This window comes from Ranitomeya variabilis, chromosome 2 (assembly GCF_051348905.1).
Source record: "Ranitomeya variabilis isolate aRanVar5 chromosome 2, aRanVar5.hap1, whole genome shotgun sequence".
Classification (NCBI taxonomy): domain Eukaryota; kingdom Metazoa; phylum Chordata; class Amphibia; order Anura; family Dendrobatidae; genus Ranitomeya; species Ranitomeya variabilis.
In genome coordinates, this window is record NC_135233.1 from 233,019,041 (window position 1) to 233,031,410 (window position 12,370).

Genomic DNA, 12,370 nt, shown 5'->3' on the forward strand with positions numbered 1-12,370 from the left:
TGAATCAGGTTTAGCACAGAGAGGCCCGCTTACTGATAGCAGAATAAAGAAAGGTAACTTATATGGTCAACAAAAACCCTATCAAAATCCACACTGGAAATTCAAGAACCCCCGAACCGTCTAACGGTCCGGGGGGAGAACACCAGCCCCCTAGAGCTTCCAGCAAAGGTCAGGATATAGATTTGGAACAAGCTGGACAAAAATACAAAACCAAAACAAATAGCAAAAAGCAAAAGGCAGACTTAGCTGATATAACTGGAACCAGGATCAGTAGACAAGAGCACAGCATACTAGCTCTGATAACTACGTTGCCAGGCATTGAACTGAAGGTCCAGGGAGCTTATATAGCAACACCCCTAACTAACGACCCAGGTGCGGATAAAAGGAATGACAGAAAAACCAGAGTCAAAAAACTAGTAACCACTAGAGGGAGCAAAAAGCAAATTCACAACACTTCCCCTTTTACTTGGGCGCCCAGGGCCACGGATCGGGTCGCAGCCACCATGACGTGACATCCCCTTTAAGGACCGGACCCGTACAGAGTACCCCACGACCCTGGCGGGCGACTCACATGCATGGTTTCCAATAGTGCTGGGTCACTAGTGTTTATTGATGACAAGAGACAGAAGCACCCGGATGAATCCTGTGTGTACTTTCTACTCAACCGAATGCAGCCAGGCTGATTGGACGGCGCTTCACAGGACAGATGGACAATGACCCAAAACATACTGCGAAAGCAACTCAGACTTTACCTGCAAAGGATTCTCTGCAAAGTATTAAAAATTAACATTTCATGTATGGTAAAGTTAATTTGTTCTATTACTTTTGATCCCCTGAAATGAGGAGGCTTTGACTGAAAATGGCTGCAATTCCTAAACGTTTCACAAGATATTTTTGTTCAACCCCTTTAATTAACCCTGAAAGTCTCCACTTCAATTGCATCTCAATTGTTACATTTTAAATCTAAAAGAGTGGCCTGCAGAGCTGAAATCAGGGAGTCACTTCTAATACTTCTGGACCTAACTGTATATAGAGGGTTCGTGACATTGGTATTGTCGACCACCGTGAATAAGTGTTTCCCCAAGGGTCTCCGACCCTTTACCTTCCCAGCCTCCGAATAATGACATGAGTCTCAAGTTGGATATAAATGGCCACAGCGGCCTTTATTATAAACAAACACAACATTTAACCGTAACCTGATCTGGGGATGGGGTCCTTAAAGCTAAAAATCTGGTGTTAACCATATTATAAGCAAGTGGACAAAAGACCAACCGTAGATTACTCTCAGCCGTTACCCCACAGGCTCGAGAGCACCAAAATACCCCGAAGGGTTCCCGTTGTCCACTTGCAACTTAGGAATCTGGCCCACCGTTACCAAGATTCCCCCAAATCACCAGACCCGCAACCAAAACTTATACCAACTGGAGAATCCGTATCCCAACGGACCCCCCAGGCCAATTTAGCACCAACTCCAAGGACCCCTCCCCCCGCCTACAGCCACTATGACCCTAACTAAAACCAACTAAAATTAACAAAATACACAACCTAAAGGGGCGGGTGGGTGTGACTGCTCCCAGGTCCTCAGAGCGGGAAGTGACCGGCTCCTCCCCCCACTCACCCCATACCCTCTCCAGGCCAGCATTAACCCTCCCTTCAGAGCAAACTCCCCACCCCCTTTTTCCCTGCTCCAAACCCCCTGTCATGTCGGCTTCCACGTAAGCTGCCCGGGGGAGGGGTGGGGCGGCTCGCTCCAGCCTGGTCTTTCAGTTGAGTGCTCCTGGGTTCCTTATAAGACAGCTGTGTGTGGCCGCAGCTTATATCCAGGAGACAATAGGACCATCAGTCGGAAATCAGACATATCAGATAGATACTTCTCCCAACAATACATTTTTTAGGCTGCTATAAACATTAGAGCGATGCTGAACCCTTTGTACCTGTGAGTTTGGCCAACATTAGTCTAATGTGTATGGGAGGCTTTATTCAATATAGAGACCCTGAAGAGACTTAATATCACTTTATGCCAGGAGTCTTCCTTGTAGTCTCAACCATAATCACATCCCACTGCAGACAATGAGTGTTTCTTGTACCTTGCCTGTATTGGTTCCCTGTAATTACGCCAAGAACAGTATCAGTAGGAAGGAAACATCAATGCACAATGGGCCACTTACAATGTGCAGTCATCTCTAGAGGTGGAGCGTCACCCATGATCACAGTAGAGCTGTGTGTGGAGTCTATGAGAACCTACTCAGGACTGGGATAACATGACTGTGTGCTGGAGGACGCCAAATGAATGAAAGGTCCAGTTGACATTTTCCAGGGTGAGAACCCAAAAAGGGGCGACACCCACCCTCCCCTGTGAAATGACGATTCTTTTGGTGTGTTTTTCTCACGCAGGAACACATGTTTATCAGGTCCTGTTCCTTTTAATGGTGGGAACCTTGCTCTTGAACAGCAGAATAATTGCATAACACCGTTCAGATTCATGTGTGGCCCTCAGGGTTGGAATTCACAACACAATTCCTTCAGCAGGTTAGTGCCGCTGTCAGTCTTCATTTCGCTCAGGTATTGCTTGCCTTGAAGGGTTGCACCAGCCACTTGTATAGGTCACCATGTATAGGCTTATTAACGTGCAAGAAATGTAACATCTTTGTCCACAATTAACACATTTTCCATCCTTCAGCTCACTGCTTTTATTGCTGCTGATCAGGGTCTTCAGCTTGTCAGACGCATTTCACAAAGGCTAAAATGAAGACTATTGCAATCTCTCCACCGCTATCTGGTCACTTCTCACCGCAGGCTCTTCTACAGCTCCTGTCTTTGTGACCCTGGGCTCTGTTCTGTACCCTCTTCAGCACTTCTGCCTCTCATGTGGTCTTAGCCACTCACTAACTCACCCCCTAGGATCGCTACTTCCAACAGGTGGCGCTATAGAGTTAAGTCCTCTTTTTCTCAGAAGAGGCAATTTGCATATTTAATTTCCCAGAGGAGCATTGTACGGCAAATAAGGCTCCTTACCTTGACAAGCCAGAGATGGTATGTCACTCTCCATAAGGAGAAACGATACCCCTTAGACCCCAGTCCAGAGCCTCTCACCTAGCCAAATCAGTTCTCATGCTTCGCACTAACGAGGGCCAACAGCCCGAAACACTGTGTCTGCGAATTGAGATACTGATTTGGCTTTTATCCTAAGTCATATTACACGACTCGTTAGAGGGTTGATTGTGACTTGTAGGATCGCTACTTCCAACAGGTGGCGCTATAGAGTTAAGTCCTCTTTTTCTCAGAAGAGGCAATTTGCAAAACTCACCCCCTGTCTTTCAGCTCTTTTCATAGTCTATGGTACTTTAGAGGCAGTGTATTATATTACGGGACTGCATTCTTTTACATACATACTATGCGCTCTACATTATCTCTAATACAGGTCTAAAGGCCCCATACACATCAATGAGCACATTCAGACCACTTTTATCTACTGTTTATGGAAGGGGGAATCGTGGAGTTTTCTCTTTTCAGTATTATTACCAACATAATATTTATTAACAATCGACCTTGACAAAACCCTCATCCTTATAGGGGCTGCAGAGAGCATCTCTTACTTTGGAGTACCTATCCTTTCCTCTTTACACCTTTTAGCCCATGGTCTACCGGAAAACCTTGATTCTTGGACGCAGATTATAAGAAAAACAAAATATGCTTTACTCACCCTCCATGGGTCCAGCTATGAGTCTCTGTTGCTTGTTCCAATGTCTAGTATTAAAATCACATCGCCAGCCCTGCAGCCAGTGAACTCAGTGGCTCTACCCCTGTAGTTGGCACAACCCGATGAGAGCCGCTGAGCTCACTGGTCAGCAGGTGATGTGACGTCAGCGCCTCAGCCAATTACAGACACCAAATAGTAATTAGTAGTAAATATCCATTGTTGCCAAAGTTCAAAAATAGCTATAGTAAATATAATTACAGTAACTATCCCTGGTGGCAGAGGCGTAGCTAGGGTTTTGGTTCAGGGGGGGTGAAACTTCTGAGTGGGCCCCTAACCAGGTAACCTTGATTACAACTCGGTGATGCCCCCTAATAGTGGAGGAGAACCTCAGCAGATGACCGCGCTGTTACTGAAGATAATCTCTATATAAAGACCAACATGGATATTACCGCCATATGGTCAGTGGTAGACACCAGTCCTGCAGAACATATAACAGATCACTGCACAGTTACAGATAATGACTTACCGCTGACGTTCTTTCTGATGGAATCCTTTATTTTTCCCGTCTCTTCTTCAGACAGCGGGCGCCGGGTGGTGACATCACGCCCACTGTCAGTGTCGGTGACATCAGCCGCTGACAAAGGGATGATGGGAGAAGGAGCATAGCAACTCCTTCCCTCATCACTGCAGTTAGCTGTAGCGGCTAAATGCCGGTACAGCTGACCTTGCGGTGACGGGCGGAGGGCCCACTACTGGCAGCGGGCCCCCGCTTGCTCAGGGGCCCCATAGCGGCCAGTGGCAGAGCAGTGAGATAGATTCTCCCTGCTCTGCTGCAGCGTGTTGATACAGTTACAGTAGCATAGCTCCGGGTGGGTCCCCTCTGAGCACCGGGCTGGGGGCCACCGCCCCCTATGATCCCCCCCGGTAGCTGCGCTACTGCCTGATACTGCCTGGTGGTCTAGAGCTTCTCTCCTCTTTAATCTTCTCCCAATGTAGTGCAGATGGTAAAGCATCACCTGGTGTAACAGGCCAAATTAACCCCTGTCCAGATTAAACCTGGGTAAAGTTTAGCCCAGGCCAGAGTATACCTTCGTGGATAAACTGTCTTAGGCCAAACTATACCCGGGGGTGTAAAATAGCTTAGGCCAAATTATACCCCTCCAGGCTACAATATATCCCCCTAGGGAATAAACTGTCCTAAGCCGAACTATGCTTAGGGATATAAATTAGCTTAGACCAAACTATACCCCTGAAGGCTACAATATACCCCTCTATTGTATGAGCCCTTGTAAAGGAGTTAGATTTCAGATGTCATTTTTTACACCTCCAGGCTACAATATACTCCTCTATTTTATTTTATGAGCCCTTGTAAATCAGAGAAATGTTAGATGTCATTTTTTAATAACTTAAAACTGACTTATACGTAGTGGGAAAGTATTTGTGTTGTTAATCACATGATGAAGATTGGCCCTACAATACAATGTGACTGTGAAGTCTAACATCTGAGATGTCTCATGTTTGTTGTAATGACTCAGATGTTAGAGTTCCACAAAGATAAAAGATGACTTGCACAAACATGAACCTCCATTAACATGTTGAAAAATTAAGTAATTCTTGTGTATATCACTCAACATTGCTGATTTCAAAGGGGGTATAATCTGCATGCGAGGTATCACATGACCTAGGCCATAGTATACCCGGGGTATAATCAAGCCTAGGATGTTTAATCCTGGGTATAGTCTGGGCTCGGGGTTTACTATGGCCTGTTACACTGGGACAATCATGGTAGCACAGGTATCACCCTTTGGATAACCCCCTTAATACTTATTACTTGTGGTGTTCTTGGTGGTCCAGGATATACTAACCTGTTTGTATCCACGTGTGAAGGATGAAGCAGAGTGCAATGGGCAGAACATGTGCTGAAGTCATTGGGATCATAGACCAAACCACAGTCACAGTCAGAGGACATACCGTAGGGTATTATGGCGGGGACACTGGGTCTCTAGTAGTGCCGCTGACAATGGTGCACACACGGTGCTAGGAGTAATTACACATATGCATAGTGCCATTATTGACATCTGATTAGCAGGTAGACCGTGAGATGGCTATTTACTTTTTTTTCAACTACCCTGGATAAGCAAAGTCGTGACACATTGCCACGTACCTCGCCCACTGAATACACCTGGCAAATACTACACGGGCATCCCCACAACACGATTCACACAGGAGCCAAGTACAGAGCTCCACCAGCTCTGCAGACAGTATCACACAGGATAGAATTAGATACACAGCTCAGCAGACAGTATCACACAGGACAGGATTAGATACATGGCTCAGCAGTCAGTATCACACAGGATAGGATTAGATACACGGCTCAGCAGACAGTATCACACAGGATAGGATTAGATACACAGCTCAGCAGACAGTATCACGCAGGATAGGATTAGATACACAGCTCAGCAGACAGTATCACGCAGGATAGGATTAGATACACAGCTCAGCAGACAGTATCACACAGGATAGGATTAGATACACGGCTCTGCAGACAGTATAACACAGGATAGGATTAGATACAGGGCTCTGCAGACAGTATAACACAGGATAGGATTAGATACACAGCTCAGCAGACAGTATCACACAGGATAGGATTAGATACACAGCTCAGCAGACAGTATCACACAGGACAGGATTAGATACATGGCTCAGCAGTCAGTATCACACAGGATAGGATTAGATACACAGCTCAGCAGACAGTATCACGCAGGATAGGATTAGATACAGGGCTCTGCAGACAGTATCACACAGGATAGGATTAGATACACAGCTCAGCAGACAGTATCACGCAGGATAGGATTAGATACAGGGCTCTGCAGTCAGTATCACACAGGATAGGATTAGATACACAGCTCAGCAGACAGTATCACGCAGGATAGGATTAGATACACAGCTCAGCAGACAGTATCACACAGGATAGGATTAGATACACGGCTCTGCAGACAGTATAACACAGGATAGGATTAGATACACAGCTCTGCAGAGAGTATCACACAGGATAGGATTAGATACAGGGCTCAGCAGACAGTATCACACAGGATAGGATTAGATACACAGCTCTGCTGAAAGTGGTGTAACTTGAAATTTGTGGGCACCAAGGTAACATTTTCAACAGGTCCTACAGTTGGAGCGGCCCCCAGACGCAGGACGGCGGGGTACTCGGTACCGGGTCTATCGGTTCTGAGGATGTCACTGAAGTGATGGCCGGGGGACCACTATGGTGCAGGAAGACTACTGTACACAAGATGAGGTGCAAACAACAAAGGGTAGATTTATTGGGAGACAGGGAATGGAAGGAACAAGGAAGATGCAAACAGGGGTTTACAATAGCAAAAGATAATGCACATGAGTTATCTTGTCCGTAAAATAGCACGGTGCTTCAACAATTACAAACTCAGAATTTGTCTCACAAGCAACTTTAAACAATAAAACAAATATCGATGCTACTCTGTGTATAACCTCCCTGGCTTTTACTAAGCAGGCCACACGGCTACCGTGTTCTGACTACTGAAGCCTGCACTAGGCCCTAACTGGTGAACCATACAGGAACAGACTCACGGTGATGTTGGGGACACAGGTCCAGTCCCAGGGGGCCCCCAGAAGTCCAACACGGTGGTGCGCACGGATTCCTGTCAGCTCTGCGAAGCGTGGTCTTCTCCTTGCTTCCGGATACTAGGGGTGCTCCTGGAAACTGTAAGTCCCCTTCTCAGTATCTTCGTGGCTTCACAAACTAGCACAGAACAGCCACCTTTGCTGTAACTGGAAAAGCCTATTTCAAAAACGCAGTCCGTCTCAAGCTGTGTAACCCTTCTTGCAGCAAAACAGGACACCGTCTTCTATATCAGCTTCTTCTCACACACGCTGCTTCAGCTCCTCCCCTCCACACTGCACTGACTGGTTCATCAGAACGATTAGAGCAGGGGGGAAGCAGACCATTCCATCTCACACCAGACAAGAGGATGGAGCTTCTTAAAGTGACAGCGTGTTTCTTACTGTCCATAACAGCACCACCCTCTTACATGCCTCCCTTCTTAATGATGGTCGTCCTCGGCCATCACAGCATCAGGGTAAAAGTGTAATGGAGGAGGCAACAAAGGTGTAAAAACAGACAGAGCACACTGTTCTACATATCGGACTGGTGGAACCCCTGCATTAGACCTCTGGGATCTCCGAAGCTCTTGGCTGTCAGGCAAGGCTTGACTATCTTCCAGAGGAACACTTGTTGCAGGAGACATTGTGAGCTCTTGTCTGGTCTCGTCCAAACAACAGTAGATAGGGGGTATAACGCGTGGTGTAATGCGTGGTGGAGTGGACCCGATTGTTGTAGGTCCAGACCAATTCTGGCAGATAGTCTGGCCAACACGCCTTCTTATCCTCCTCCAATGTTCTCAGCATCTGAAGCAAGGTTCTGTTGAAGCGTTCACAAGCTCCATTGCCTTGAGGGTGGTAAGGGGTGGTCTGGGACCGCTCGATGCCATATATGCGATACAATTCTTCCATCACCTTGCCTTGGAAACATGTGCCTTGGTCAGAGTGGATGCGCTTTGGGCACCCATACACCCGGATGAAGCCTTGACAGATGGCTCGCCCCGCCGATTCCGCAGTCTGATCTCTAGTCGGAGTGACTACTGCGAACTTAGAGAAATGATCGGTCATCACCAAACAGTATTGCAGCCCCCGGGCCGAGTGTCCCACGAGGAGATAGTCGATCATCAAGACTTCCACCGGTTCCTTAGTTTGTATGGTCTGGATGGGTGCCCTCTGTTCAGTACTCTTAATGAGGTCACATGCTCGACATTGCCAGCTAACCTCTTCCACCACAAGCTCCAACCGGGGGCAATACTGTTGTGATTCGGTTCGTGGGCTCCCCCGGTGGTCTCTTGTGGTACTGGTGTCCTGCAAGCTTTGCCTTCTCAGTTCACCTGTTCCTATCAGGATGTGGGAGTATCCTATTTAACCTTGCTCCTCAGTCATTCTAATGCTGGCCATCAATGTATCCAGAGTGATTCTGTTGCATGTTCCTGCTCCCAGTTTTCTGCTCAGCTAAGTTGGACACTTTAGTCCTTAAGTCTATTTTTGTTTGTTTTGTCCAGTTTGCACTTATGTGAATCTCTGCAGCTGGAAGCTCTTGTTGGGCTGAAATTACCACTCCAGTGGCATGAGTTGTCACATGAGTTAAGGTAATTTCAGGATGGTGTTTTGAAGGGTTTTGCAGCTGACCGCGAAGTCCTCTGTTGTATCTTTCTGCTATTTAGTTAGCGGGCCTCTCTGTGCTAAATCTGCTTTCATACTACGTGTGTCTTTTCATCTGCTCTCACCGTTATTATATGTGGGGGGCTGCTATCTCCTGTGGGGACATTCTCTGGAGGCAAGCCAGGACTGTGTTTTCTTCTACCAGGGGTAGTTAGTTCTCCGGCTGGCACGCGGCATCTAGAGACCACGCAGGAATGCCCCCTGGCTACTTCTAGTGTGGTGTGTAGGTTTAGCATCGCGGTCAGCTCTAGTTTCCATCACCCGAGAGCTTGTCCGTTTATTCTATGCTTCTGATGTTTCCTTGCCATTGGAAACCATAACAGTATGGCCAGCCCAAATGTTTAATCTATAGGCTGAGGCAGGAGAGAAAAGGAACTGTGTGAAACCTTTTTTTTTTTTTTTTCCTTCCTCTGAAGTTGCACTCCAGCTCTAATTGCAGTCTCCTGTTTTCCTCTCCTCTTAACCCCTGAATGGCTCAGACTTTATCTGTTGAAATATGGATCCCCAGAGTCTGGCTACCAATTTGAATAATCTTGCCTCTAAAGTTCAGAATATACAAGATTTTTTGTTACATGCTCCTTGGTCTGAACCTAAAATTCCTATACCGGAGTTTTTTTCTGGAGATCGATCTTGTTTTCTAAATTTTAAATACAATTGTAAATTGTTTCTTTCGCTGAGATCTCATTCTGCTGGAGATCCTGCCCAGCAAGTAAAAATTGTTATTTCTTTACTGCGGGGTGACCCCCAAAATTGGGCATTTTCATTGGCACCAGGGGATCCTGCGTTGCTCAATGTGGATGCGTTTTTTCTGGCTTTGGGGTTGCTTTATGAGGAAAGCCCTAATAGCCCTCTCTCAGGGGCAAGATGAAGCCGAAATATATTGCCAAAAATTTCGAAAATGGTCTGTGCTTACTCAGTGGAATGAGTGCGCTCTGGCGGCAATTTTCAGAGAAGGTCTCTCTGATGCTGTAAAAGACGTCGTGGTGGGGTTTCCTGCGCCTACTGGTCTGAATGAGTCCATGACAATGGCAATTCAGATTGATCGGCGTTTACGGGAACCTGTGCACCAGTTGGCGGTGTCTTCTGAAGAGGCACCACAGAGTATGCAATGTGATAGCTTTCTGTCCAGAAGCGAACGACAGATTTATAGGCGCAAAAATCATTTGTGCTTCTATTGTGGAAATTCTACTCATGTTATATCAGCATGCTCTAAACGAACAAAGAAAGTTGATAAATCCTCTGCTATTGGCACTTTGCAGTCCAAGTTTATTTTGTCTGTAACTCTAATTTGTTCGTTATCTTCTATTGTTGCGGATGCGTATGTGGATTCTGGCGCCGCTTTGAGTCTTATGGATTGGTCCTTTGCCAGGCGCTGTGGGTTTGATCTAGAGCCTCTGGAAGTTCCTATACCTTTAAAGGGTATTGATTCTACACCATTGGCTAGTAATAAACCACAATACTGGACACAAGTGACTATGCGTATGACTCCAGACCATCAAGAGGTGATTCGCTTCCTTGTACTGTATAATCTACATGATGTGTTGGTGCTGGGATTGCCATGGTTGCAAACTCATAACCCAGTCCTTGACTGGAAAACAATGTCTGTACTAAGCTGGGGATGTCAGGGAAATCATGGGGACACATCTTTGGTCTCCATTGCTTCATCTATTCCCTCTGAAATTCCTGAGTTTTTGTCTGATTATCGTGAGGTTTTTGAGGAATCTACTCTTAATTCTCTTCCTCCTCACCGAGATTGCGATTGCGCCATAGATTTGATCCCTGGCAGTAAATTTCCTAAGGGTCGTCTATTCAATCTGTCTGTACCTGAACATGCTGCCATGCGAGAGTATATTAGGGAGTCCTTGGAAAAGGGACATATTCGTCCTTCTTCGTCTCCTCTTGGAGCGGGGTTCTTTTTCGTAGCTAAAAGCGATGGTTCTTTGAGACCTTGTATTGATTATAGACTCTTGAATAAGATCACAGTCAAGTATCAGTATCCTTTGCCATTGCTGACAGATTTATTTGCTCGCATTGAGGGGGCGAAGTGGTTCTCTAAGATTGATCTTCGCGGTGCGTATAATTTGGTGCGAATTAAGCAGGGGGATGAGTGGAAAACCGCATTTAATACGCCCGAGGGCCATTTTGAGTATTTGGTGATGCCTTTTGGTCTGTCAAATGCCCCTTCGGTCTTTCAGTCTTTTATGCACAATATTTTCCGTGAATATCTGGATAAATTTATGATTGTGTATTTGGACGATATCTTGATTTTTTCGGATGACTGGGAATCTCATGTTCAACAAGCTAGGAGGGTTTTTCAGGTTTTGCGGACCAATTCTCTGTTTGTTAAAGGTTCAAAGTGTGTTTTTGGGGTTCAGAAGATTTCTTTTTTGGGGTACATTTTTTCCCCCTCTTCTATTGAGATGGATCCTGTGAAGGTTCGGGCTATTTGTGACTGGACGCAACCGACTTCTCTTAAGGGCCTTCAGAAATTTTTGGGCTTTGCTAACTTTTATCGTCGATTCATAACTGGTTTTTCTAGCGTTGTCAGGCCTTTGACTGATTTGACTAAAAAGGGTGCTGATGTTGCAGATTGGTCTCCTGCTGCTGTGGAGGCCTTTCGGGAGCTTAAGCGCCGTTTTTCTTCTGCTCCGGTGTTGTGCCAGCCTGATGTTTCTCTTCCTTTTCAGGTGGAAGTTGATGCTTCCGAGATCGGAGCGGGGGCGGTTTTGTCGCAGAATAGTTCAGATTGTTCAGTGATGAGACCTTGTGCGTTCTTTTCTCGAAAATTTTCGCCCGCCGAGCGAAATTATGACGTCGGTAATCGGGAGCTTTTGGCGATGAAGTGGGCATTCGAGGAGTGGCGTCATTGGCTTGAGGGTGCTAAACATCAGGTGGTGGTCTTGACTGATCACAAAAATTTGATTTATCTTGAGTCGGCCAGACGTCTGAATCCTAGACAGGCGCGCTGGTCGTTGTTTTTCTCCCGGTTTAATTTTGTGGTTTCGTATCTGCCAGGTACTAAGAATGTGAAGGCGGATGCCCTTTCTAGGAGTTTTGAACCTGATTCCCCTGGTGATTCTAAACCTACGGGTATACTTAAGGATGGGGTGATATTGTCTGCTGTCTTCCCAGACCTGCGACGTGCTTTACAAGAGTTTCAGGCGGATCGGCCTGATCGTTGTCCGCCTGGTAGATTGTTTGTGCCGGATGAGTGGACCAATAGAGTCATCTCGGAGGTTCATTCTTCTGCGTTGGCAGGTCATCCGGGAATTTTTGGTACCAGAGATTTGGTGGCTAGGTCCTTCTGGTGGCCTTCCCTGTCTCGGGACGTGCGTACTTTTGTGCAGTCTTGCGATGTTTGTG

At 46.4% G+C, this 12,370-nt stretch overlaps 1 protein-coding gene across 3 annotated transcripts in view; it reads left to right on the forward strand.

The window, feature by feature from the left end:
• The window catches only part of LOC143805125 (uncharacterized), a 159,130-nt gene that overhangs the window by 32,527 nt on the left and 114,233 nt on the right, over nt 1–12,370 (forward strand). Inside the window, exon 1 of one of the 3 annotated variants that reach the window (XM_077284014.1) lies at nt 2,399–2,529. The exons of the other annotated variants lie outside the window; for them this stretch is intronic. Coding sequence (XP_077140129.1) covers nt 2,483–2,529 — 47 coding nt within the window. The 5' untranslated portion in view covers nt 2,399–2,482. Of the gene's footprint in view, nt 1–2,398; nt 2,530–12,370 lie in introns of those variants that run through there. 3 annotated transcript variants of the gene reach the window in all.